Source organism: Apodemus sylvaticus, chromosome 5, assembly GCF_947179515.1.
Source record: "Apodemus sylvaticus chromosome 5, mApoSyl1.1, whole genome shotgun sequence".
In the NCBI taxonomy this organism is placed as follows: Eukaryota; Metazoa; Chordata; class Mammalia; order Rodentia; family Muridae; genus Apodemus; species Apodemus sylvaticus.
Window position 1 is genome coordinate 86,575,647 of NC_067476.1, and position 27,862 is coordinate 86,603,508.

General features: G+C 42.3%; 1 protein-coding gene across 1 annotated transcript; it reads right to left on the bottom strand.

The window, feature by feature from the left end:
• Nucleotides 1–5,859: 5,859 nt before the first annotated feature.
• Nucleotides 5,860–27,636, bottom strand: Depdc7 (DEP domain containing 7). Its single transcript, XM_052183126.1, has 9 exons — nucleotides 27,464–27,636; nucleotides 14,269–14,659; nucleotides 12,249–12,376; nucleotides 11,157–11,346; nucleotides 8,574–8,785; nucleotides 7,267–7,409; nucleotides 7,003–7,128; nucleotides 6,840–6,918; nucleotides 5,860–6,172 (listed from the first exon to the last, which is right to left on the bottom strand). Exons 1-9 carry the CDS (start codon nucleotides 27,534–27,536, stop codon nucleotides 5,979–5,981), a joined length of 1,536 nt encoding a protein of 511 aa, XP_052039086.1. The 5' UTR covers nucleotides 27,537–27,636; the 3' UTR covers nucleotides 5,860–5,978.
• Between the last annotated feature and the right edge of the window lie 226 nt (nucleotides 27,637–27,862).

Sequence of the window (27,862 nt, forward strand, 5' to 3'; positions counted from 1 at the left end):
CATAAACCTTCTTCTCTCCATCCCTTCTCCAATCACCTCCCTCCTTTTTCTCTGTCCTTATATTCCCTTCCCATGCTAGATCAATCCTTTCCAGGATCAGGACCCTCTCCATACTTCTTCATGGGAGTCATTTGTTATGCAATTTGTGCCTTGGGTATTCAGGGCTTCTGGGCTAATTAATATCCACTTATCAGAGATTGCATTCCACGTGTATTCTTTTGTGATTGAGTTACCTCACTTAGGATGATATTTTCCAGATCAAACCATTTGCCTAAAAATTTTGTGAATTCATTGTTTCTAATTGCTGAGTAGTATTCCATTGTGTAAATATACCACATTTTCTGTATCCATTCCTCCTTTGAGGGGCATCTGGGTTCTTTCCAGCTGCTGGCTATTATAAATAAGGCTGCTATGAACATAATGGAGCATGTGTCTTTATTGCATGCCAGGGAATCCTTTAGGTATATGCCCAGGAGAGGTATAGCAGGGTCCTCTGGAAGTCTCATGTCTAGTTTTCTGAGGAACCTCCAGACTGATTTCCACAGTGGTTGTACCATCTTACAGCCCCACCAGCAGTGGAGGAGTGTTCCTCTTTCTCCGCATCCTCACCAACACCTACTGTCTCCTGAGTTTTTGACCTTAGCCATTCTGACTGGTGTAATGGTGCTGGATCAATTGGAGGTCAGCATGCAGAAGAATGCGAATTGATCCATTCTTATCTCCATGTACTAAACTTCACTCCAAGTGGAACAAGGACCTCCATGTAAAACCAGACATACTGAAACTAATAGAAAAGAAACTGGGGAAGACCCTTGAGGACATGGGCACAGGGGAAAAGTTCCTGAACAGATCACCAATAGCTTATGCTTTAAGATCAAGAATTGACAAATGGGACCTCATAAAATTACAAAGTTTCTGTAAGGCAAAGGACACTGTTAAAAGGACAAAACGGCAACCATCAAATTGGGAAAGGATATTCACCAACCCCACATCTGATAGAGGGCTAATATCCAATATATACAAAGAACTCAAGAAGTTAGACCCCAGGGAACCAAATAACCCTATTAAAAAATGGGGTACAGATCTTAACAAAGAATTTTCACCTGAAGAAATTCGGATGGCCGAGAGGCACCTTAAGAAGTGCTCAACATCATTAGTCATTAGGGAAATGCAGATCAAAACAACCCTGAGATTTCATCTTACACCAGTCAGAATGGCTAAGGTAGTGCACATCTTTAATCCCAGCACTCAGGAGGCAGAGGCAGGTGGATCTCCAAGTTTGAGGCCAGTCTAGACTAGTGTGAATTCCAGGCCAACCAGGGCTACACAGAGAAACCCAGGCTTAAAAAACCAAATCCACGCCAGGCGGTGGTGGCACATGCCTGTAATCCCAGCACTCTGGGAGGCAGAGGCAGGCAGATTTCTGAGTTCAAGGCCAGCCTGGTCTACAGAGTGAGTTCCAGGACAGCCAGGGCTACACAGAGAAACCCTGTCTCGAAAAAAAACCAAATCCAAAAAACCAAAAAACAAAAAACAAAAAAACCCAAAATCTACAAAAAGGGGAAAAAAAAAAAAAGCATGAACAGTGTTAAATTAGAAACAGAATATCCCTGTCTTTTCTTGAAGGTGTTAGTTCTAGAAGTCAAAGAATCATGCTTTAATTATGTGCAAAACAAAGATGGTAAACCAGATAGCCTGCAACCGCTCTGCCAACTATGTGGATCTCACCAGTTTCAGTAGCCTCGATCTGAAACTTCCTCACACTGAAGTCATGATCTCTTCTCTTTCACCACTTTTTGTCTTTAAGTCTGGTGCACTGGTGTTTTGCCTATGTGTATGTCTGTGTGAGGATGCCAGATTCCCTGGAATTGGAGTTAGACAGTTGTGAGCTACCATGTGGGTGCTGGGAATTGAACCTGGGTCCTCTGGAAGAACAGATACACTTTTAACCACAGTGCCGTCTCTCCAGCCCTTCTTTCATTAAAGCTGCCTGTTTTTTATTTGTTTGTTTGTTTGTTTAATGTATGTGAATCCATTGTCACTGTCTTCAGACACACCAGAAGAGGGCATCAGATCCTATTACAGATTGTTGTGAGCCACCACATGGTTGCTGGAAATTGAACCTGGAACCTCTGGAAGAACAGAAACACTCTTAACTACTGAGCCATCTCTCCAACCCCTGCCTATTTCTTAATTTTTCCCCAAATCTGGTTTTCGTAAGATAATTGGTATCATATACACTATAACTGTCAGTCTTCTGTTTGAAAACTACCTGATGTTAGTTTTGTCAGAAAATAAGAGATCACTCATAGTATGCTAGCAGATCAGGACATTAAGTTTTCTTACCACTTTAATGTTTTCTATTACACTGGTTTTGTATGTGGGGGTATGCATGTAGTCACTTGTGCCATAGTACATATGTGGTCAAAGGAAAACTTATGGAAGGTTGCTCTCTCCTTCTACCACGTGGGTCCTGGGAATTGAACTCAATTCAACAAGCTTGGTGGCAGGTGTCTTTACCCACTGAGTCATGGTGTCAGTCCCAAGTTTTCCCTCCCTCTTAGTAAGAGACTAAACTAACCAGGGGAGTAGCTCAACTAATAGACTGCTTGCCTTGCATGCACAAAGCCCTAGGTTTTATTCCCAGTGTTACTTAAACTGTGGTGGCACACACCAATAATCACAGCTCTTGGGAGGTAGATACAGAAGGATCAGGAGTTCAAGGTTATCATCAATTACTTTGGGAACCCAAACCCAACACACACCTGTAATCCCAGCAATCCTATGCTGAAATGAGAAGGGGACAGAATTGCCTAGAAGCTAGAAAGCCAGCTGGCCTAGAGTATGCAAAACAGCAAAGCAGAAACAAGAGACTGCCTCAGAAATGGACAGGAGAGAACTGACTCCCAAAAAGTAGTCCTCTGACTGACACATCTACATTGTAGTACTTGCAAAAACAAATTGAAAATTTATGAAGGCTAAAATAAAATGTAAAATTCAGCCTCATAAAATGTTAAGATGTAAAAAATACTTAAGTTGTATTGTGGTGGTATTTTATAGTGCATGTCCACTTACCAGATGTGTCTAGTCAGTACAGTCATTCCTAAGCAATCATTAAATTGGTTAAGATACCTTAAAACTTTCACTATATTTAGCAATTTATAAGAAATACAGGACACAAAGAAAGATAATGAAGGATTAACGTATTTCCCAAGTCAGTTGAACATTGTTTGGATCCTTATTTGAATAACTGTGAGGAAGTTGGACCACAATTGCCTATTAGTATTAGTTAATATTAAGGAATTATAGAATTTTGTCATTAGTTTGTTGTTTTTTGAGATAGGGCCTGTTTGTAGCTTTGGCTGTCCCAGAACTCTTTTTTTTGTTTTGTTTTGTTTTGTTTTGTTTTTGTTTTTGTTTTTTTGTTTTTTTTGGATTTGGATTTTTCAAGACAGGGTTTCTCTGTGTAGCCCTGGCTGTCCTGGAACTCACTCTGTAGACCAGGCTGGCCTCGAACTCAGAAATCCGCCTGCCTCTGCCTCCCAGAGTGCTAGGATTACAGGCACGCACCACCACTGCCCGGCAGAACTCTTTATGTAAACCAGACTGGCCTTGAAATCAGCCATCAATCTGCCTCTGCTTCCTGAGTTCTAGGATTAAAGGTGTGCATTCCCAGGCCCTGCTAGTGGTTAGGGTTTTTTTTTTTTTTTTTATTCGATATATTCTTTATTTACATTTCAAGTGATTTTCCCTTTCCTGGATGCCCCCTCCCTGAAAGTCCCATAAGCCCTCTTCCCTCCCCCTGTTCCCCCATCCAACCCTTCCCACTTTTCTGTTCTGGTATTCCCCTACACTGTTGCACTGAGCCTTTCCAGGACCAGGGGCCACTCCTTCCTTCTTCTTGGGCATCATTTGATATGTGAATTGTGTCTTGGGTATTCCAAGCTCCTAGGCTAATATTCACTTATCAGCGAGTGTATACCATGAGTGTTCTTTTGAGACTGGGTTACCTCACTTAGGATGATGTTCTCCAGTTGTCTAAGAATTTCATGAATTCATTGTTTCTAATGGCTGAACAGTTACTCCACTGTGTATATAAACCACATTTTCTGTATCCATTCCTCTGTTGAGGGACATCTGGATTCTTTCCAGCTTCTGGCTATTATGAATATGGCTGCTATGAACATAGTGGAACATGTATCCTTATTACATGCTGGGGAATCCTCTGGGTATATGCCCAGGAGTGGTATAGAGGGGTCCTCCGGAAGTATCATTCCCAGTTTTCTGAGGAACCACCAGACTGATTTCCAGAGTGGTTGTACCAGCTCGCAACCCCACCAGCAGTGGAGGAGTGTTCCTCTTTCTCCACATCCTCACCAGTACCTGTTTTCTCCTGAATTTTTGATCTTAGCCATTCTGACTGGTGTGAGGTGAAATCTCAGGGTTGTTTTGATTTGCATTTCCCTGTAGTGGTTAGGTTTTAATGCACTTGGACAGATGAGCTGAATGGTAGTGCTGTCTGAAATGTGTTGGAATGAGAGCAAAGGACAAGGATACCAACTAAACAGTATAGCCCTTTAAGAGATTATGGTTAATACTGCTGATGTGCACATGCAGGTTTATTATTCCAGTCTCATTTTACATACTTGAAAGACCCCAAATGCCGGGCGGTGGTGGCCCACACCTGTAATCTCAGCACTCTGGGAGGCAGAGGCAGGTGTATTTCTGAGTTCGAGGCCAGCCTAGTCTACAGAGTGAGTTCCAGGACAGCCAGAGCTATACAGAGAAACCCTATCTTGGAAAAACCAAATCCAAAAAAAAAAAAAAAAAAAAAAAAAAAAAAAAAAAAAAAAAAAAAAAGAACCCCAAATAAGCTTAAACTGTTTTAATTTTTCAAAAGCATGGGTACAGCCTTTATTTTTTTAAACCTCTCTGTTGACTTATAGGTGATTCTGCTAGACTCCTCCTAGGGATTTGCCCGATTTTCTGCACCCAGGTGCAGGTGACACACTGGGTGACAAAAAAGAGCTGCTTGCTAGCCCAATGTCCTCACTCCCTGTACCCAAGCCAGTCTCTTTCTCTTCTGACCTGCTCCGCCCCTTCTCTGCCCTCATGGCTCTGCTCCTGTCTGCCTCTACCCCTTCTCCAGGTCCTTACTACCCTCTTTCTCCAAATAAATCTCCCTTATACCAGGCCTGTTGCATGGCATGATATCTCAGGGGTGCCTTGGAGTGGGCCCGCCAGGCACTCCTACTTGCCCACTGCATATATTTCATAACACTCTCTAGAATTAATTTGTGGTAATTAGAAATTCCACTGTATAACAAGTGTTAATTTCTGCTTTACCTTTGTAATACAAAAATATATTAATACTTGAATACAAAGCATGCTGGGTGTGGTGGTATATACCCTTAATTCCAGCACTTGGCACATGGGGGGGCAATAGTTCTAGGCCAGTTTGGTCTACACAAACTCTGTGTCAACAAAATAAACAAACCCATACTCATAATATGTAATCAGGCTTCCTGTTAAGTATTTTTATTTATTATTAGATGTATTTAATTTATGTGAATGGGTAGATGTCCCATGTGTGCACATTACCCACAGAGGTCAGAGAAGAAATGTGAGTGCTGGACCACTCTAAGACTGGAGTCACACATGGTTGTGAGCCACCAGACAGTTGCTGGGAATTAAACTCAGGACCCCTGGAAGAGCAGTCAGTGCTCTTAACCATTGAGTCATCTCTCCAGCCCCCAGTATTTTCTTACATAAATACATTACTGCTGTATCCTCCAAATCCCTATGATTTTCTATATAAATTGAACAGGTCAGACATGAACAGGTGAGGCATATGGGTATAAAAAATTTTATTAAGTACAACTTTAAAAAAAAAAGCACAACTTCATATTTAGACATTTCTTTAAACTGTATAATTTGCCCTTAAGATACAAGTGCACATATACATTGACATTAGAAACTCAGTCTCCAAAATACTCAATGAAGATGTCTGGATGACTCTTGCGGAATTGGCCTAGCAGTTTCTTCTTCTCTTTGGCAGAGATTTTTGAATCCTCATCAATAGTCTTTAGTAAGCTCAACAGTTGATCTTTGGTTTTCTTCTTTGTACCACTAGAATACTCACTTTCATCAATTCTCTGGCAATAAATATAGCCTTAAGATTTAAAAGCAGAAACTTCCAGTTAATGACTCTATTCTTCACGTTTAGCTAGAAAAATAATGCAGTAGTTTTTGTTTTTTCCAACATTCTATAAAATGCATCAGAGAGGATAAAGATAACCTTGGTCAAACGGTTTTAACCTAGCCTCTGGGATGGCTCATAGGAGGGGCACTTGCCTCTAACCTGATGACCTGAGTTCATCCTTGTGACTCTGACAGTGGAAACAGAGAATCAACTCACGAAGGTTGTCCTCCTCTGAGAGACAGACAGACAGACAGACACACACACACACACACACACACACACACACACAGAGAGAGAGAGAGAGAGAGAGAGAGAGAGAGAATAAGGAATGTGAATTTTAAAGGTTTTGAAACAGACAAGAAAAAATAACCTGAAAGCTACTGTAACCCAGGAGTCTCTGCTAAGCCTAGAAAATTGAGGGAACGTTTAAAACTAATCATGGCAAATTAATTCCAAATCAGCACTCTGGACTGGTCTCAAACACCTGTGATCCTGGCATTTGGAGGTCAGAGGTGGGAGGAGCAGGACTTCAAGGTCATCTTTGGCTACAAAGCCATGACCAGCCTGGGCTACAATGAGATCTTGCCTTAAAATAAAAAAAATTAAAATAATAAAAAAAAGAACATTCTTAAATTACCTGTGTCTTTATTAGGATCTCTTCCTTTTTGTATGGCCAGAAGCTTAACACTAACAATTTTATGTAGAGTTCCAGGAATCTTAGGAAAAAGGTACATAGACATTATTCAAGAGCATTTTAATCTGTTACAAATAATCATGATTAATTACTTTCAGAGTATTACCTTGAAAACATCTTTTTGGTGATCCATTAAGAAGAGTACAAGAAGATCAGTCTTGCCTTTGGATAAGTTTTTATTGTTGACAACAGCTTTTGAGAATACCCTTTTCACTACCATCCGATTGTCACTCTGTAAGGATAAGACACACCCATGCTACATATCTGAACGGCTAAACTGGGTACTAAGAGTTATCAAATATGAAACTGCCATCCACTGTAGCATACTGGATGCTAATGCCCTTAATGCAGTTAACATTTAAAGACTTACTTCTTCCTGCAACTTAAATTCAGAAGGATCTGCTGCAACAGCCATGAAGTAAAGCAGTCTTCTAAATTCTTCCCTATTTTGGGAATCCAGAAGCTTCAGAAACAGCTGAGTAGCTTCTAATGCTATTTCAGTCTTCCCATTTACTTTAGCCAAAAGAAAAAAATTGTTTAATTGACCAGATATGACTATATTAAAATGAACAAAACTCATTACACTTTATGTGAAATGGTATACTTCCTCAAAGTTGTTTCCAAAAGCAAAAACACAAAGTGGGAATGAAAACAGGAGCAAATCAACCTCCATACATGTACCATGGCATGCATACATGTACGTGCATACACACTGACAAGAACAATTTAAATAAATAAATAAAATGGATGACCAACAGCATAAAGACAGCCTGTTCTCACATCAACCCTTGCTCTCGCAGGCCCTTGTCACACACCGTCTTAGGATATTACTCTAACTCTTGGCTTCATAAACTGCCACTCTGCTTCTCAGACACATTTTGAGCATGTACTATGTATATAATGTTGATAACTGTCCCTGAGAAAAACAGAAGGAATTCTCCGAAACTCCAAATTTGTTTTCAAAATCCATGTAAAACAGTGTGCCCGTGCAGAAGAGGAGGAGCTGCGGGGCCATGCTGGTAACTCTTCTAAAGCAGAGCGGCCACCCTGCCTACACCTGACAGCAGCGAAGAACAGCCGAAGGCCCTACCTAGCTTTGGAGTTGCTAAGGTCTCAGAGTGAATTCTAAATGTGTTAAAAAAATAATATATTCTTTATAGACTAACCCAAATCCCCTCCCGACTTTATAGACTACTATTTTGGATCACTTTGAGGACAATTATGTAGTGACAATTTTGAAATTGTAGTTTCTTTAAAAACAGAAATATTAAGAATATGTTTTCCTTCTAATCCCCTGTGTGGGCTATGGGGCTGTTTGGGACTGTCCACAGCAGCTGACTATGATTTGCCTTACGCTATAGCAGAGGCGTGGTTTTGCCAGCTGCAGATAGTTTCTGTGATTGTGTGACAATTGGAATTCTGGGAACTTTACAGATGCTAGGGTGTGGGTAGTTGCTGGTCATTTAGGGAGGTTGTTTGTGTTTTGTTAGTAGTGGTAGTCAAAAAAGAAACAAAAGGAAATAAATTAGATTATTGCTAGGGGCTGAAAAATGGGTGGGGTGATAAAGGGCGGAGGGGGGAATGGGGGGAACTCACAAAGTAGCAAAGACCAGCTAGCTACACAAGTAATTTTTTTTCTCTAAGATTAACTCTGGTATCTAGAAGGAGCTAACTTACCCAGGAGTTCTGCTATTCCATTATGAACATCATACAGGTGGTTTAACAGAGGCTCCCTAGTACTATAATATTTGCCAATAGCATCAAACAGAAGTTCCTTTACTAGGTCTGTTCTGTCTGGTTGCTCAGGAAAATTCCTGCTTATATCCACAACTATGTGGTCGGGAAGATATTCCAAGCAGTCAATGGCTGCAGAGATCCATTCATCTTCCCTAGAGCAAGGGAGAAAAAAAGAAGTTTATCTTAAAACACAAGGAGAACAATTCTTTGATTATTTCACATTTGCTACTAGGATAAAATTTTCCACACTTAAAGACAGTAGAGGGGCTGGAGAGATGGCTCAGAGGGGCTGGAGAGATGACTCAGAGGTTAAGAGCACTGACTGCTCTTCCAAAGGTCCCGAGTTCAAATCCCAGCAACCACATGGTGGCTCACAACCATTCGTAATGAGATCTGATGCCCTCTTCTGGTGTGTCTGAAGACAGCTACAGTGTACTTACATATAATAAATAAATAAATAAATCTTTAAAAAAAAAAAAAGACAGTAGAATCATTTACCATATATCTAAATTGTGTATGTCAGGTTAAAGAAATTAGCAACACTGCATTTTCCTTTTTTGTAACAATATCATTTTACTACATTAAGGATATGAAGGTCACCAAAATTAAAATTTGACTTCAAATTCTCCCTAGTGCTAGGATAATGAATGTGTGATATCACCCACATCTGGTTTCAGACCTGACAAAGTTGTAATTCTACCATATAATGTTGCTAAGTTCAGAGTCATGGGTATGATCTGTTACCTCTACCTTTAGCAAGGACAGAATAGAGGAAGATAAAAGATAACATTTCTTATTTAATTTTGTTTTTAGAGACAAGATAACATTTCAAAATAATCAAATCAAGAGGTAAAATGTTCCTTGGGAGATTCATGTCAGTCTCTTATAGCCCAGGCTGGCCTTGAACTCACAATATAGGTTAGGATGACTGAACTTCTGATTCTCCTGAGTGCTTTGATTATAAGCATTTACTACCATATTAGGAGCTGTTGGAGAATAATACCCTTCATAAATGAAAGGTAAACACTCTACCAACTAGCTATATACCCAGACAGAAAACACTGTATTTCAATAAATTTGTTATATGTCCTCTACTGCCACAGACTTTATTTTATAAAAAAATAAATCTTTACATTTGTTACACATTCTTTACTGCCATAGACAGCTAGGGTTTATAAAAAGATGAAGCTTGGTATCTTTAAGGTCATTTTTAACACAAATTCTGAGTATTAAGGTAACTAAAAATATCACCACATTGCATTGTAGAAATGGAAACGTGTAGAATGAGCTTCCTACTATAGAAGCAGAACTCAACAACTAGTATGCTACATTCACATACAGCTTTAAATTTTTAAGGAAATTTTAATTTTTTTATTTTTATTTTGAGACAGGGTCTCTCTATATAGCCCTGGCTGACCTGGAACTCAGTGATCTGTCTCTACCTCTCTAGTACTGGCATTAAAGGTGTGTAACACCATACCTGACTTTTTATTTTATCTGCTAGCATTCAACTATTCATATGAACAATGTGTTGAAAACACAGAGCTAGGAAGAACAAAGTTGTACTTCTTAAACACTTCCATCTCCTTAAGTGGACTGGAACTACCTACTGAGCAAAATAATTAAACATTAAACCAACTGGAGTCACAGAAGCTATCAGCCTTCAATATAATATTACTTAGGAGAAGAATATATCAAGTTATGGCTCTTCCTTAAGCTAAAAATGTCTGCTCTTGATACTATATATAAAACTTCAAATCTTAAGATTATAGTCAAGCTAGGTAGGAACTGCATGCCTTTAATTCTAGCACCTAGGAGGCAAGTGGATCTCTTAAGAGTTTGAGGTCAGCCTGGTCTACAAAGCAAGTTCCAGGACAGCCAAGGCTACACAAAGAAACCTTGTCTCAACAAAACAACAACAACAACAACAACAACAACAAATTTACATTCATAATGATAGCTGGAGGTGAAAGATTTACTTTACAGTGCTTTAGGATAACTAGTAAGTTAGAAGATAACTTATTTAACAAGCATTCTAAAAGAAAGAAATGTACTCAGTCAAGATTCTAAAAGTTTGTCCAATCAGTTCATTTTAAGTCTGTGGGGACTCAGGAGACACAGGCATGCTTGTATCACCACATGCTGTTTTTGTATTTGGGTTTTTTTGGGTTGTTTTTTGTTTTTTGTTTTTTGTTTTTTGAGACATATTCTCAGTGTATATAAGACCTTGGCTGGCCTCAAACTCAGAGATCTGCCTGCCTCTGTCTCCCATGTGTTGACATTATGATTATGAGTAAGTACAGGGTCTCATGTCTCCCAAGCTGGTCTCAAACTAGCTATGTAGCTAAAGGTAATCTTAAAGTGCTGAGGCTTCTACCTCTACCTCCTAAGCTCTGGGATAAAAGGTGTGTGCCACAACACCTAATTTAATCAATGCTGAGTCTTGAACTGAGAGCTTTGTGTGCACTGGGCAAGCACTCTAACTCACAAACATACGGAAATAATTATATTATTTGCACATACTGAGAGTCACCATAGGCCCTGAGAATTCCTCGATCCAGGTAGTTACTGGTGTTGACCATGTCAGGCTGTCTCTTAGACTGAGGGGCTTTAGGCACAACCTCTTGCTGCTTGAGTAAGGAGTCAAGAAATGGAAGGTCGACCAGTTGTAGCAGCCGTCCAATCGTCTCCTCTTGCCATACTTCATTGATAACTACACAGGAGAATGACAAGGTGGGAAGTAGCAATTGATAATTATTGCATGCTCACTGCAGCATTTGTCTGTGTAGGTCTAACTATTAAATCTGTGGCAGGAAAGGGGCACACTAGGCCACTCTTACTTCATTGATAACTACACAGGAGAATGACAAGGTGGGAAGTAGCAATTGATAATTATTGCATGCTCACTGCAGCATTTGTCTGTGTAGGTCTAACTATTAAATCTGTGGCAGGAAAGGGGCACACTAGGCCACTCTTACTCATGGAGTGCTTTCTTACAAGACAATCCAAGATTTGTTTGAAGTGTAGGAGAACAGGCTCTGGGCAAGAGGAATTCTTGTCATTCTTTGTACCATATAAAGCAATGTGCTAGAGATAAGCGATCAAGCCATATAACATGTTAATAAGGACTCTAGAAAAAAGAATGGCTCATTCAATCTCTGAACTCATTTGAAACTATTGGCCGCAGAGTTTTCTACTCAGGCTTTCCACACAACCAGGATGGGGGAGGGACAGCAGAAGTCAAAATCATTAGGCTGCATTCCAGGGCCACAAGGAAGAACATAAGAATTCTACTAATACTTTAAATATAATTTTCAGCTGTTCATGTAACCTAATAAAAGCTTAGGAAAAGAAACTTCTTAGAGCATACATTAAGGAAGGCTCTGCATGCAAAACATTTCAGACTCGAAGCCTGCCAGGCGATGGACAAAAGTCAGTGTTCAAGAGTTGTAACACTGATGTGTTGTTCAGGATAATAGACTTCTGTTGACGCTCAACACAAACAGCCTTAACACACAGCACACTCTTTCTCTGCCTGAATATGAAAATTCAAATAAAAGTTGGGAGGAAATGTCTTCTGGGTCTTCCACTTCTCCCTCGGCACCATTAGCTTACCTTGAGGAGACAGCCTGGTAGAGAGATTCGTGTGAGGGGAGTTGGCAGGCTTTAGACTCAGGTTTTCCCACAGGTCCTCCAAACTGTCTGAGTTGATATCTGATGACTTGGGTGATGCATCTGCGTACCTAGAGGCATGCTCACAGGAATGATCAAGTATTAGAGAGGTGCATGGTATTAGTATTAGTATTAGAAGTATTAGCAGGTGCACATAGCTTATGTTTCAAGACAACAGATGACAATCCTGAGTTGGATAAAGGACTTTTTAAGGGTCTCTTATTCAACCCAAATATACTCTCTGTACCAACTCTTTTGAATCAGGATCTCGTGCACTTGCAAGCTGATCTCAAACTCACTACGTAGCTGAAGCTGGCCCCAAACTCCTGATCCTCTGGACTCTACATCCCAGATTCAGGGATTATAAGTAAATACCACTATACTGTGCTCTAAAATACAAATATTCTAAATAGACTCTCCTGTGACCCTTTATTTAGATATAATACAATGACTAAAATTGTACACCAATTTTAAAACTGATCTAGGCTTATTCTAGCCCCTCAAGAGACAGAGGCAAGAGAAATCTGAAGTTACTGTGAGCCTGGCCTGTTATCTACAGCAAGTAAATGGGCCAGCTTGGGATCTACAGTAAGACCCTGACTCAAAACACCAAAAAACAAAAAGTCCTGAAATTGCCAGTCTTTTTTTTATCCTAGTTGGTATGAATATTCCTTTATTTGCCACAGAACTACTAAGATGCTCTACTATCCAATACTGTTGAAGATCCTAATGGCACTGTACAATATTTACATATAAAATGTTCTTTCTAAAACTCCAGTTGCAAACTTTTGGTCTCAAAGATTTCAAGCAAAGCCTGAATATGCATTTGAGGAGTAGGAGCAACGTTCTACATTAGCCTCTTATTTCCTTTGCCTGTGTCTAGAGAGGTACATTTTATTGAGAGACTTAAAAACTGACTCAAAGGTCAAATCTGAATGATTTCTTGTAGCCTCTGAGGTGTAGCTGGAGCAATGGGGGGAAGACAACCTCACTTCATAAACTCACCATGCACCCCTCACATGCCTTCACTTCTGTCAGCCGTCCTCACATTCTGTCCTTCTGGGCTCCCTCTTTCTCCCCCACAGTTAGTGCAGCCTCCCCTTCCCTAGCCTGCAACACTGCTTCCCTAGTTCTCCCTGACTACCAAGTCCCATTCCCAGCCCAATGGCCTTCCTAAAATGCAACCCCATCCTGACCTCGATGTCTTTTGTGGTCTATATGGCCAAGGTCTTTACCATTCCCGATCAGTGCACACACCTATGTCCCAGGGTCTCTGGAGGAGAAGTATGGCATCAGCTTAGGAATTCAGGAATGCCTGAGCCATACAGGAAGAACTTGTCTCAAAATTAAAAACAAGCAAAATCCTCACAAACCAAAATCACTGGAACCCTTGAACATGTCACATGAAGCTGTGAGCACTGTCAGTCTTTCACACTCCAGAGCCACAACGTTCTAGATTTCAGTGATACCCTAGAGCTGGGTGGCTCTCCACCTGCCCTTCCTTCTTCCATTCTCTTCCTTTCCTTGGTAGGAATTTTCAACATTTTCCATTTCCTAAAATTACTCCAACTTGAGGCAAAGTTTGTTAACTGTTTTTGCAAAATACAAGTATGAAAATCTGAAGTCTAGGATATACCTGGTACATTACCAATATTTTAGTGTATTTTATTTAATTTACCAGGATTTAGATTTTAGTCAAAATTATCACTTAAAATCTTTATTAAAAAAAAAAAAAAGTGCCGGGCGGTGGTGACGCATGCCTTTAATCCCAGCACTTGGGAGGCAGAGGCAGGTGGATTTCTGAGTTCGAGGCCAGCCTGGTCTACAGAGTGAGTTCCAGGACATCCAGGGCTACACAGAGAAACCCTGTCTCGAAAAACCAAAAAAAAAAAAAACCAAAAAATAAAAAAAAGTATTAAAAATTCTGCTACCGTGCCCATGACAACCTAATGCCAGGACCCACCTGGAAGGCGAGTACACTCTGCTCTCTCGGCCTGATTGACTGTCCTGATTAGGTATCGTTGTGAATCTATAAAGGCTGCAACTGCTGTCTTCAAACGTAGGCTTTTTGTCTTTTCCAAAGACTCTGGTTTGAACAGCTTCAAATACTTTGTAGTCCATAAGTGCCTGGCATACTCTCACCACTTTGGCCCGAGGGATATCAACATCACCAAAGAATTTATTCTGAGTTAAGTGCGAGTAAATGACGTCTACGGCTTCGGAGCCGACGAAGCAGTCATGGTGCCGTTTCAAGTGGTGCCTTCGTTTCTTCACTTCTACCTGGGTTTGAAGGGTACTTATAATACTGCTCCACACATATGTGGCTCCAAATGGCTTCTGGGCCACACTGAAACCTAAAAAGAAAGGAACTGTGCATTAGTACTTTTTTTTCCTTTGTAACGGGGTCTAAGCAACTCCTAAAGAGGAGGGAAATTAGAAGGGGCATATTACTGAAATATTGTTATTGGTGGCAATTTATTTAAAAATTTAGTGGCTGCTATATACTAAGTGTTGTCCTATGTGGTAGACACAGTAGTGAACAAAATCTGTTCTCAAATTTAAAGACACTATGGGCAGATCCAAACAATATGTATGTGTTCAATTAGTGCTGAAAAGAAAACAGCTGCTGGGATTGGCGGCTCACCTGTGACGAGCATTCGGGAGGTAGAGGTAGAGAACGAATAGTGTGACTCTTAAGAGATAAATAGACACACACATGGGCTGGGGTGGAGAGGCAGCAACAGCTGAATAAGAGAATGCTCTCTCTCTCTCTCTCTCTCTCTCTCGTGTGTGTATGCGTGTGTGTATGCGTGTGTGTATGTGTGTGTGTGTGTGTGTTTGTTGTATGTGGACACGTGTGCCACAGCATGTCAAAGGACAACTTGCAGAAATATGTTTTCTCCTTCTACCATGTGGGTGCTGGAGAGCAAGTTCAGATTGCCAGGCTTGGCAGCTGTGTCTCTACATGCTGATGTACATCTACATCTTGATAGCCTGAGAATACTGCTCGTTCCCTTTTGCTTTATGCGTATGAGTGTTTTGTTTGTATGTATGTATGTATGTGCACCACTGACTGCCTAGTGCCTGAGGAGGCCAGAAGAGGGTGTTGATCCTTTGGAACTGGAGTTACAGGTACACAGAATTGAACCCAGGTTCTCTGGAACTAACTACTGAGCCATATCCACCCCCTGGGAATGCTGCTTTGTTTGTTTGTTTGTTTGTTTGTTTGGTTGGTTGGCTGGTTTTTCAAGACAGAGTCTCACTATGTACTTCTGCTGGCTGTCCTGGAACTCTATGTAGATAAGGCTGGCCTCGAACTCAGAGACCCACCCGCCTCTGCTTCCTGAGTGCCACAGTTAAAGGGTGTGTACCACCAGCTCGCTGAGAATGCTGTTTTAAATAGGATTCCAGGAGACTTTTCTAGGGTTGGACAGAATGTTTACCTAACAAGTGAAAGATCCTGGTTTCAGTCCCAGCCCCAGAGACACAAAATCAAAAAGGCCAAAAAAATGAAAACCCACAGAAATTAGGAATCACTTTTCCAATCTAAATAGGGACTTGAGTAAAACCAGGAAGCAAGCTGTACAGACACTAGGGGAAAAACAGAGAACAGAAAATCCAAAGGTCCAGGAGCATGCACTCTGCTAGAACAGGCTAGTAAAACCAGAGTGGCATGAGGAGGGAGCCGCAGCAGGAAGTGAGATCAAGGAGGATGTATGTAGATCATCCACTACCAGCTACACGCAAGATTATCCAATTATCCGGTCATCAACGGCTCACCAAAGAGGTGGAGAGATAGCATCTCAAATTCAAGATGCAAAGTGGATTCACAGGCTACATGCCACTTCCTAGCACACTGAAAACCTTCTGGAACTAACTGACTCATTGTCACGCATGCATGCAGGAATGCACATGCATACAATTGGGCTACTTCCTGTTTTGCAAGCTTCTAACTTAAATACTTAGTAAGCAGGGTAAAGTAATAGGAGTTTATTAACTATTGCAAAAGACCAGGGTGAACACAGAAACAAAGCAAGATTTTTACCCAATGCACACACATAGAAAGGGAAAATGAGCCCTGAGGACACGCCTGCCAGGCTGGTGAGATGGCTCAGTGGGTAAAGACAATTGCTGCAAAACATGATGACCTGGGTTCAGTCCCCAGAACCGACGCGGTGGAATGAGAAAACTGACTCCCCAGAATCGTCCTCTGACTTCCATGTGCATGCTTTACAGACACACACACACACACACACTCACACACCATGGATTACCGCAAGAGAGAAAACAATCCAAGCCAGCAGGATGACTCGGCAGGTAAAGGTTCTTCCCCAGCTGACAACTGTGTTTAGTCCCCAGAACTCACATGTTACAAGGCCAGAATGACCCACATACAAAGTAAATTAAATTTGAGAAAATGTCTCATATTTTTCCTTAAATAAAACTGTTTATTCAGCAAACATACACAGAAGAAAAGGAAAATTTAAGGGAAAGAAACCCGGCCTTGGGTTTCTAAGCCGACGGAACTGAACCTAGCTACTGATTCCTCTGCTCAGAGGCTATGTCTGCGCTCTCTCCTCTGCCACTACCCTTCTTCACAGATTCAGTGTATGCTCTTGGTGTCCTCCTAAAAGTCCTATTTAAGCCCCTGCTTTTGTTAGAGAGACTACTTCATTTGGATGGATTCACTTGGCAGAAAAGCAAGAAAGTTACTACTTCCTTTCAGAGTCTAAAAGTTAAGGAATGTGGAGAATGATCATTAAAGGAACCATTGCCAGAAAAGAAGGAAATGTAAAGGTGTGTGTGTGTGTGTGTGTGTGTGTGTGTGTGTGTGTGTGTGTGTGCAGGATGCCCAGCTTGCTGTGTGTGCGTGCTGGGATCCCAAGTCAAGTCCTGACTGTAGAGCAGGTTCTCCTATTGCTCTGTCATTTTTCCAGCTCCCCCGCCTACATTTTTAGCTCCTGAAGAACATCAAAACTCAGTTAAGGTTTTTTAAAAAAAAACATTTTGTGTGTGGGCATGAGCATGCCAAGGCATGTGTCTGGAGGGAGAGGGATCACTTGCAAAACTCACTTGGTTCTCTTTCAACACGCGGCTTCCGTCTCACAGAACTCCTTTTCTGGTTTTTTTTGTTTTTTTTTTTTTTGAGACAGGGTTTCTCTGTGTAGCCCTGGCTGTCCTGGAACTCACTCTGTAGACCAGGCTGGCCTCGAACTCAGAAATCTGCCTGCCTCTGCCTTCTAAAGTGCTGGGATTACAGGCATGTGCCACCACCACCCAGCTTTTGTTGTTTTTCTTTGCACTGGGGATTGAACTGAGAGCTGTGGCGCGGGCACCACACCCATACCCGAGAGCCACGGTGGGCCCAGCATACACTGTGCCATCACACTTACCCCAGAGAGCCACAAAGCTGGAATTCATCACTTGAGATCTACCTTCAGTATTGAGGTATAAGGAGCACATGGAGTCACTACACTAGATTACTTTACAGCATGATCTTATAACTGCTAGCAATTGTGACGGTTTTTATTATAAAAATTAATAGCACACATATAAAGCCCTCTTGTTTATTTGTAGGTTTTCAATACCAAAACATAATTTATTACCTACTCGTTATTTTGCTAGTTCAAAATGATAAGTGGGATTGTTTTCAATTTTAATAGTACTTTAAGAATGAAGCTAGCTGGCATGGTGCTGCACACCTTTTAATCCCAGCACTCTGGAAGCAGAGGCAGATGGATCTATGTGAGTTGGAGACTAGCCTGGTCTACAGAGTGAGACTCTGTCTCAAAAAAAAAAAAAATAAAAATAAAAACAAAACAAAAATTAAAGCAAATCCTTTTTTTTTTCTTTTTTTAAGATTTATTTATTTTAGCCAGGCGGTGGTGGTGCACGGCTGTAATCCCAGCACTTGGGAGTCAGAGGCAGGTGGATTTCTGAGTTCAAGGCCAGCCTGGTCTACAGAGTGAGTTCCAGGATAGCCAGGGCTATACAAAGAAACCCTGTCTCAAAAAAAATTATTTATTTTATGTATATGAGTACACTGTTGCTATCTTCAGACATACCAGAAAAGGGCATCAGATCTCTTTATAGATGGTTGTGAGGCACCATAAGGTTGCTGGGAATTGAACTTGGAACCTCTAGAAAAGCAGTCAGAGCTCTTAACCGGTGAGTCATCTCTCCAGCCCCTAAAGTAATTCTTTTGTTTGTTTGTTTGGTGTTTTTCGAGACATGGTTTCTCTGCGTAGCCCTGGCTGTCCTGGAACTCACTCTGTAGACCAGGCTGGCTTTGAACTCAGAAATACTCCTGCCTCTGCCTCCCAAGTACGCTGGGATTAAAAGCTTGTGACGCCACCACCACCAGGCTAAAGTAATTCTTAATGTAGTGGAAAACAGGAGAAGTAACTGTTGCAGCCTTAGAAATAATAGGTAAGCAGTTTCAAGATTCAAATACTGGAGACTGTGAGAAACGGTAAACTAAAACTAGACTGGCAGCAGTCTGGTGTCTCCTGTGAGGAAAACCAGGGTCCATATTGAGGGATCTTAGAATTGGTATCCAGACCGCAGGGTGAGCTGCACTAACCTGGCTACAATGTGCTGATAGCTACCTCTTTCCTCTTCTGTAGGGTTGAACAGTGGCTCCCTATATAGCCAGGCTGGTCTTGAACTCAGAGATCCACCTGCCTCTGCCTCTCCCGTGGTGTCGGGATTAAAGACATGTGCCACTACGCCAGGCCCAACAGCCCAAGTTAATTTATTTAAAATACCAGAGATCATAATGAGTTTAAATTAACCTAATGTTGGCTCATTAATCTTTCTGTTTGTGTGAGTGTTGTTGTTTTGAGACAGGGTTTCTCTGAACAACCCTGGCTGTCCTGGGTAGCACAGGGTTATTATTCTGTAGCCCAGGCTGGCCTGGCTCTATGTAGTAGCTTGGCTCTGAACTGATGAACCTGCTACCTCTACTTCTCACATTGCGGGCTTCAAGCTTCCATGGCGTCATTCTCAGTGATACCTAGCATTTGAGTACACACGGCACGGCAACTATGTCCTCTCTAATGTAACCAGACACACGGCTCTGTGAAAACAGTTAATAATCACCCCCTTTTCAGAAAATTGAGGCTCAGTGTGTTAAACTTGTCCTGGGTTACACAGATGGTAATTAAATACTAGCTTTCCCTAATACTTACGTACGTTTTATAATTAGTCACTAGATGCTGGGCATACAGCTCACTTGGCAGAGTGCTCGCCTAGCATGCACAAGGCTGGGTTTGACACCCAGCACTTGGTGGTGCAGACCTACCAAAGTCGCTTAACATTACGTTCTGAAGCAGTGTTCTCAGCCTTCCTAACACTGAGACCCTTTAGTACAGTTCCTCATGGCACGGTGATGCCTAGCCATAAAATTATTCTGGCTTCTGCTTCATAACTGTAATTCTGAGACTTATGAATCACAATGTAAATATTTTTGGGGACAGTTTGCCAAAGGGGCCACAACCCACTGGTTGAGAACTGCTTCTAAACAGAAGCTCCTGAAGACTGAGGAAGTAAACAACTCAAAGCCCCAGGAAGCCCTGGAAACTGACAGACGGACTTCCCAAGGCTATATAAGCACTAGGGACTCCTGAAGGGGCAGAGTCCATCTAAGCTAGGTCAAGTGTGCAGTGAGCATCAGATGTCCAGCTTGCATGAGCTGGGGTGGCTTCTGGGGTCACAGCTCCTTCCATGCTAGCTCCCTAAGTGACCCCTCTGTGCTTCCAATAGATGCACTGGTGTCACACAAGTCTGTCAGCCCACACAGTGTCAAAGTCTTTGACAATGCAGAAAGTTTAAGAACAACCTGGGCTACATGAGACTCTATCTCAGGAGAAGCCAGTTAAAAGATACCAGATTGGAATTCATCTTTCCAGGGCTGGAGAGATGACTGCTCTTCCTAAGGTCCTGAGTTCAAATCCCAGCAACCACACGATGGCTCACAACCATCTGTAATGAGATCTGATGCCCTCTTCTGGGGTATCTGAAGACAGCTACAGTATAGTTTTACATAATAAATAAATAAGTCTTAAAATAAAAAAAGAAAAAAAATAATTCATCTTTCCTTGGAAATTCCAATAAGGTAAAACAATGAAAGAACCAAGAGATCAGAAGAAACAAATTCAATAGTTTTAAAGATTTATGAACTCTTTCCCAAAGTATTTATAAACACCTAGAAGCCAGTACTCCTAAAATAAAGTAGAATACTGTGAATTCTGTACTATATACTACACATAGGAGTAAAACAGGAAAATAAGACAGCAAACCTGGAGATATAAGATTCTTTCTCAAAAGCGAAACAGACTTTAAGGTCAGCAATTTTCTTTTCTTTTTAAAGACAAAGTCTCAAATGTGTTGCCAAGGCTGGCCCAGTACTCCTGGGTTCAAGTGACCCTCATGAGCCAAGTGACGGGCATATGGCACTGTTCTCACACCCATCTGGGACAATGATGTGTTAAAGGCACAAAGCTAAAACACTTGAGCCACAGAGTAGGTTAGTACACAAATCCTGAAAGGTGAAGCAGTCGCCCATTCTAACCAAGGGATGGTGACAGGGAGGGGCACACACCCTAAACAGCATGGGATCAAGTAAGAAGCAAGGAATAAACTTCCCTGTATTAGCTTGCTACTAAAACGTGGGAAATCAGGACGTTTTACAGGTTGGATAAGACTGTGAGAAAGATTAAAAAACAGGTTAGAGCAGGGCAGTCAGCACCTGTGTGCCACATAATGCTTCCAGAGTCCTCCAGGCATGATAAAAGCCGGCCTTTTCAGGTCCCTCTGTTCTCACTGACCATTAGTTCCCAAGCACTGCACTGCATTCCGAGGTATTTCCCCTCAAGCATCACCACCCACAAACCCAAAGCTCAAGTTCACACAGAGACAGCAACCCATAATGTACCGACAAGCCAATGTGTCAAACTCTACCAGGATAACCAGTGTTGACTTCAGATCCCAGTGCTGCTTAGGATCTATCCTATCACCCATTCAGACCTGAAAAGAATGTTAGCCAAACAAAGCTGATGGGCTGTAATTTCTAGACAGAATTCAAGAACCCAAAGCTTACACAATGATTGTTTCTCAGTTGGGCAAGCAAGTCACAACTGAAGCTTCAGACTGTCCTCCAGCCTCACTTGCATATTAGCTGGACAATTCAGGAAATTCTACATCTCGAAGCCAGGGATTGTGACTACCTTTTTTTTTTTTTGATTTTTTTTTTTTTTTTTTTTTTGATTTGGTTTTTTCGAGACAGGGTTTCTCTGTATAGCCCTGGCTGTCCTGGAACTCACTCTGTAGACCAGGCTGGCCTCCAACTCAGAAATCTGCCCGCCTCTGCCTCCCAGAGTGCTGGGATTACAGGCCTGCGCCACCACCGCCCAGCTGTGACTACCTTTAATCCTAGCTCTTCATAGGCAGAGACAGGGCAATCTCTAAGTTCTAGGCCAGCCAGAGCTACAGCGAGACCTTCTTTCAAAAATAAATCAAAGTATATAATTCAAAATAAACTCTTCATCTTGAAGCTATTTCCCATTTTGTCAATGGTGTTCTAAAACCATCGCTGTGTTAAGAGCACTGACTACTCTTCCAGAAGAACTTGGGTTTGAGTTGTAGCAATTACATGGCAGCTCACAACTATAAATCCAGTTCCAGGGGAGGGACCTGACACCCTTTTCCAACTTCCATGCACACATGATACAGACTCACATGCAAGTAAAACAGCCATATAAAATAAAAATTAATTTAAAAATTTAAAACATCATGAGCAAAGGAATCTAAGACTCTAAAACTAGCTTCAGTAGGTCTGGTCAAGAGATTTCATCTATCTCTTGGTTCTTTCACCAACTACTACAGCAGGTAAATAATCAAGCTTGGTCTCGGGTCTACACTGCTAATTATAAGAATTTAAAGGCTGAAACTGCTCTTGCTTCATTGAGATACAAACACGGAATATCTAATGGATCTCTAGGAAAGAAAACATGGTAACACGTTAAACCTAGATCTCTTAACATTATGGTTTCCTTTCGTTTGTTCAGTGTTTTTGTTGTTGTTTGTTTTTTGTTGTTTTTAATGACACTGCCTTATGACCCAGCTTGGCCTCAAACTTGCTATGTAGCTGAAGCAAGCTTGAATTCATGATCCTCTTATTTCTACCTCCTGAGTGAAGTGCAGGCATAAACTGCCATACCTTGGTTGCATATCCTCCTAACTGACATATTAAACCTAGGCTACCAAACCTTTTTTATTTGCTTGAAAACAATAGTTTGAAAAGCAAAAGTCACTTTTCACAGATAGGAATTCTAGCCCCCAAAATTTACTAATAATAAGTTACATTTTCAAGATAACTCCAACCTTTAGTCATTTGTTTAAAATACTGATTATTACCATTTTTAATAATACATAATGGTTAATGAAGTTATTAACCAATAATTCCTTTAACGCCAACTCATAAAGCAGTCATGGTTGGCCATTACATTTACTCAGATTACAAGGGACACTCAGGATCAACCACGAAAGCACCAGTTTGCCCTTACTGAGAAAGCCTAGTCAGGGGAAACAGCAGTAACCACGCAAGGGCCTACAACTACATCAGCACACATCCTGTAGCCAGATGAGACAGGGGTAGCACACACACAACTCCTGAGAATATGCTACTTCGTTCATTTGCTCTTGAAATGGTCTCCTATGCAGCTCTGGTTGGCCTGAAACTCACCATGTAGCCCAGGCTGGTTTTAGTGTACAGAGATCTGCCTGCCTTGGCCTTTCAAGGCCTGGGATTAAAGGAATGTGTTACCAAGCATGAAATGATAGTTTCATTCTAGAGCTTTGAACTGAACTTTTAAAAAGTCATTGAAATAACTCATTTTTCCCCTATAAAGCTTTAATAGAGCTAGTGCAGTTCTCAAGTTTCCTTACAGTTATATAGAGTTGAAATAACTTAGCAGCTTTATAAGCTATCTCAATATTGCTTTAACACAGGTTAATGAACATTTGTTAGTTGTAGATTATTGCTAACTATTAGAAAAACATTTGTAAAGGTTAACCCAATGGTTCTCAGTGTATCATTTTACATCCTCATCAGATCTGTCAAGGGACATTTTTTATTTATCATGATGGGAAGAAAGGGGATATTGACATCTAGAAATGCTAAAAATCCCACAATGCACAGGATGGTTCCTACAACAGGGAAAGTGTCCACAGTGCCTAGGTTATGAAAGCTTGGGTTGATGAAATACTGTTCAGGTATGGGAGCTTGTGCTGAGGCATGCAGATTCAAACAGCAGGGACTGTGAATTCCACCGACCCGGGCTTCACTCTTGGATCCCACCCTTTATTAATAAAATCCAACCTCTGGCGGGGTGGTGGTGGCACATGCCTGTAATCCCAGCACCTGGGAGGCAAAGGCAGGCAGATTTCTGAGTTCGAAGCCAGCCTGGTCTACAGAGTGAGTTCCAGGACAGCCAGGGCTACACAGAGAAACCCTGTCTCAAAAAAAAAAAAAAAAAAAAAAAAAAAAAAAAAAAAATCCAACCTCTGGCAAATTCCCTAACTCTTCTGTTACAATCATATGTAACTGTGTACAACCATAAACAATGCCTAGCTAAAAGCAGGGAGAAAACTATCAGTGTCTAGAGGAACCCAAGAAGACTCGACAACTTAATATGATACAATTATAATATCCTGCATAGAATCATTGAAGCAAAAATGGACAAAAAAAAAAACCCACACACACAACCAAAGAAATATGGGTAAATCAGAACCTTTCTGATTAACAATCATTTATCAATATTTATTTGTTCATTCAGAAGGACCTTACTCACAAAAGATACTCTTTCCATGTCAACAGTGATGTCAAGCTCCAAAAGAAATTCAAAGACCTTTCAAAGGATGAAAAGACATCCTTTCAAAAGGATGAAAACATAACACTATGTAGCCCTGGCCAGTCTTGAACTTAAGAGAGCCATCTGCCTCTGCCTCCCTAGTGCTCAGAATAAAAGCATGCCCCACCATTAAATTAGGATTTAAGAGAATGTTACTAAGGGATAGGTTACCAGTGATCTCAGCACACTCAGGAGGCTGAGGCAAAGGAACATCAGTGTGAGGGAAGCTTGGGCCACAGCGGCAAACCCTGTCCTCACTCATGACCACGCGACTGAAGACTGGAGATGGCGCAAAAGCTTTGCAGAGGACCTGAGTGCAGGTGTCAGCAGTTGGCAACCATCTGGTCAAAGCCAGGAATTATGACACCCTCTTTTGGTCTCTGTGGCCATCTACTCTCATGTGGTACACATAAACTTACACATACACATAAATAGTTCTTTTGTTTGTTTGTTTGTTTGTTTTTTGTTTTTTTGGATTTGGTTTTTTTGAGACAGGGTTTCTCTGTATAGCCCTGGCTGTCCTGGAACTCACTCTGTAGACCAGGCTGGCCTCGAACTCAGAAATCCGCCCGCCTCGGCCTCCCAGAGTGCTGGGATTACAGGCGTGTGCCACCACCACCTGGCCCATAAATAGTTCTTATAGGCCACCACCACCACCAAAAAAAAAAAAAAAAAAAAAAAACCATACAAAAATTTGGGGGTATAGTTCAGTGAAAGAACGCTTGTCAGGTTTGTATAAAGTTTTATCTTTTCAGGTTCATTACATCATTTTATGTGCATAAGTGTTTGCCAGAATGTATGTCTGTGCACCCATATGCATGTCTGGTGCCTGCAAAGACCAGAAGAGGAGGTCAAAACCCCTGGAGCTAGACTTACAGAAAGTTGTAACCCTTTATGGGAGTGCGAAGAGTCTAATCTGAGTCCTCTGGAAGAGAAGCCAGAGCTCTTAACTACTGAGTCATCTCTGCAGCCCCTTGATAGCAGTTCTAAAACCATTACTCAGGCTGGAGAGAGATGGTCAGTGGTTAGAGCACTCACTGCTCCTGTAGAGAGCCAGTTTCAGTTCCTGACACCTACATGATAGCTACAGTCATCTGTAACTCCAGAGGACCCTATGCCTCTTCTGTCCTTCTGGGCACCAGGCACACACATGGTGTACATACTTATGTACATACAAGCAAAACACTCATACATATAAAAAATGAAACAAATTATAAAAATTACTCAGAGAAGTGTTTAGTTGGCAATAGCTGAAACTTCGTGAAAGCAGTAATGTCACAGAGGTTTATGTTACAGCTGGGCAGCTGAGGCCAAGTGGGGAACTTCCAAACACCACCACAGAAACAGATACTGCAACTTTCCCTGACAGTCCACAGTTTTCCGGTTTGGCCCCGGAGAGAGGCTGACTCTGAGATGCCCCCATAAAGGCTGGCTGTGGGTATAAAATAAGTCTCTCCTGACAAGAATGATATTAACATTTGCTAAGAGAAGTATCTACAAAAGCAGGCGGGCACTGCGCCCTCCCCTGCTTTAATTCAGCGATTAATGAGAAAGCATACGGGAAGTATTCTGAGCTCCCTGGAAAAGTGACACCAGGCAAATTGGAAGACTTAGGTTACAGTTTAAAGGGGTAACAAGATAACAAACCGCTTTCTTGTTGGTCTGTATTAATACAGGTGTCTTACGTTCTGGCTGAAGATTAGCACAAACCACTTTTTCTTCCTCAGAAATCAGGTTCCAGCCTGTGCTTACATCTATTGAAAGAGTTACTAATCCCTGGAAAGGGGGACTGTACAAAGCTGCTTGCCAGAGCACTAGGAAAGGGAATGAAATGGCAAGGAACCAAACCCCAGGGCTCCCATTACCTCCATCAAGGAGGACTGACAAGGCAACTCCCGGTGGAAGAGGGGTAAATAAACAATTAGCAAATGGGAATCCCAGCTGCAAAAGCAGCTGGATCCAGAGGGAGGGCGGCAGCCCCCTCAGCTCCGGTGCCTGGTGTAGAGGACAGACAGTAAGCAGTCTTCAATGAGAATCTGCTAGCCACAGGTCAACGCTTCCCACTGTGAGTCATCTACCCAGTTTTAAAATGTATTCCTTCTCACCACCTAAAAACCTGTTCACAAATGTCCAAAGCCCAGAACTGCCATTTCAGCTCGTTAGGAAAGCCCTTCATAAGTTAAGTAGGTGAATTTGGGAATCCCATTTACCAGGGAGAGCCTAAAGCTATCAACAATTTCCAGTACCATTTCAAGTGATCAAGTGATCGGAGCCTGTTAGGGGAAAGCAGCGTGTGGTCAGTTCTGTTTGCTGGGTTTTGAGACAGTCTCATTTTGTAACTGGTTTGGAACTTTCTGTGTAGCGTTGACTTGGCTTTGCCTCTGCCTCCTCAGTGCTAGGACTGAGGGCTTGCACCATTCCAGCCGGACTATAGACCGTTGTATAATCTGTACCGGGAAAGCACAAATGACAAGCAGTTCTCCAGAAAAAAACTCATCAAGATCTTGGAGATTATGTAGGGCATTGATTAGTAAAGAAAATCAGAAACAGTAGTGGGGCCACTGAGATACACTGGTCTGCCCGAGGGGAAGGAATCACTGTTTTGCAAGTTGACATTTTACAAATGAAAAGCTTTGGTAGAGAGCCAATTTCTCCAGCTCTCTACCCCGCAGTTCCAGAAAGGGGGAAAGGTGGCACCTTATCCAAACAAAGCCAAATATTCCAAATCACCCTATTTGCAGAATTAGAGATATAGTAGAGTCAGAACTTTAGAATGGATTATCTGATTCAGGTCAAAGATCTTACACCCGCCCTCAATGATTCAATACATTTGTCTCCCAAAGGCATGTAACTATGAGAGCGGGAGGAGGGGAGCTGGGGAAACAAATTCACTAAAACATTGCTTGTACTGAAAGTATTAAATTTACACAATATGTGCTTCATATTCCGAGTCTGGGGAGCCGCCGACCTCTGATTCCACCATGCAGTCAAAGAGTTTGTACTCCGGACGCTGGCCAGGAAACTATTCAAAATTACGCGCTAGTCACCAGCCAGGCTGTGGAGCCTAACCCCGGGCCCCACTGTGAGCGAAGGTTGGTAAAGTTCCTAAAATGCTGAGCCCTGGCTGCGGCGGGGTCGGTGGCCCGCTGCCCACCCATGAGGAGAAAGCGGATCCTCGCGTCCGCGCAGCCCGCGGAGCGCACCACCCGCCCACAGCCCGCTCCCGCCCCGGGCCCTCCGACCCACCCGGAGGCCTCTGTGCAGCGCTGTGTAGAGCCGACAGGTTCAGCGCCTCCGCCTTCTCCCGAACTGTGGCCATGACAGCGGCGGACCCAGTACTCCGCGCTGTCGCTGCCGCCGCCGCCGCTGCCACCGCTCTGCAGACTGCGCGCCCGCGCCGAAGCCTCCGGCTAACTCCCGGGGCGGGGCTCCCGGCGGGCTCCGCCCCTGTCTGTCACGTGCTTCGCAGGCCAGCTCCGAGGCTGCTGCTCCACGCTCTAAAACGCCCCAGGCCGCTCGAGGCGGGCGGTGCCCAGGTAGAAAGAATTTGGCCAGGCGTGGCTTTTCCAGTGCTAGTCTGTACTAGCCCGAGGCTAGACCGCTGTGTCCAAAGGTGTCCCTCCGGGGTCTGCCCTCACCCCAGCC

Coding starts and splice junctions, on each gene's coding strand:
- Depdc7 (XM_052183126.1), bottom strand. CDS start 27,536: ATGGCCACAGTTCGGGAGAAGGCGGAGGCGCTGAACCTGTCGGCTCTA. Junction 7,410..8,573: donor TGGAATAGCAGAACTCCTGG/GTAAGTTAGCTC, acceptor TTTTGGCTAAAG/TAAATGGGAAGACTGAAATA. Junction 6,919..7,002: donor ACCAAAAAGATGTTTTCAAG/GTAATACTCTGA, acceptor CTTTTTCCTAAG/ATTCCTGGAACTCTACATAA.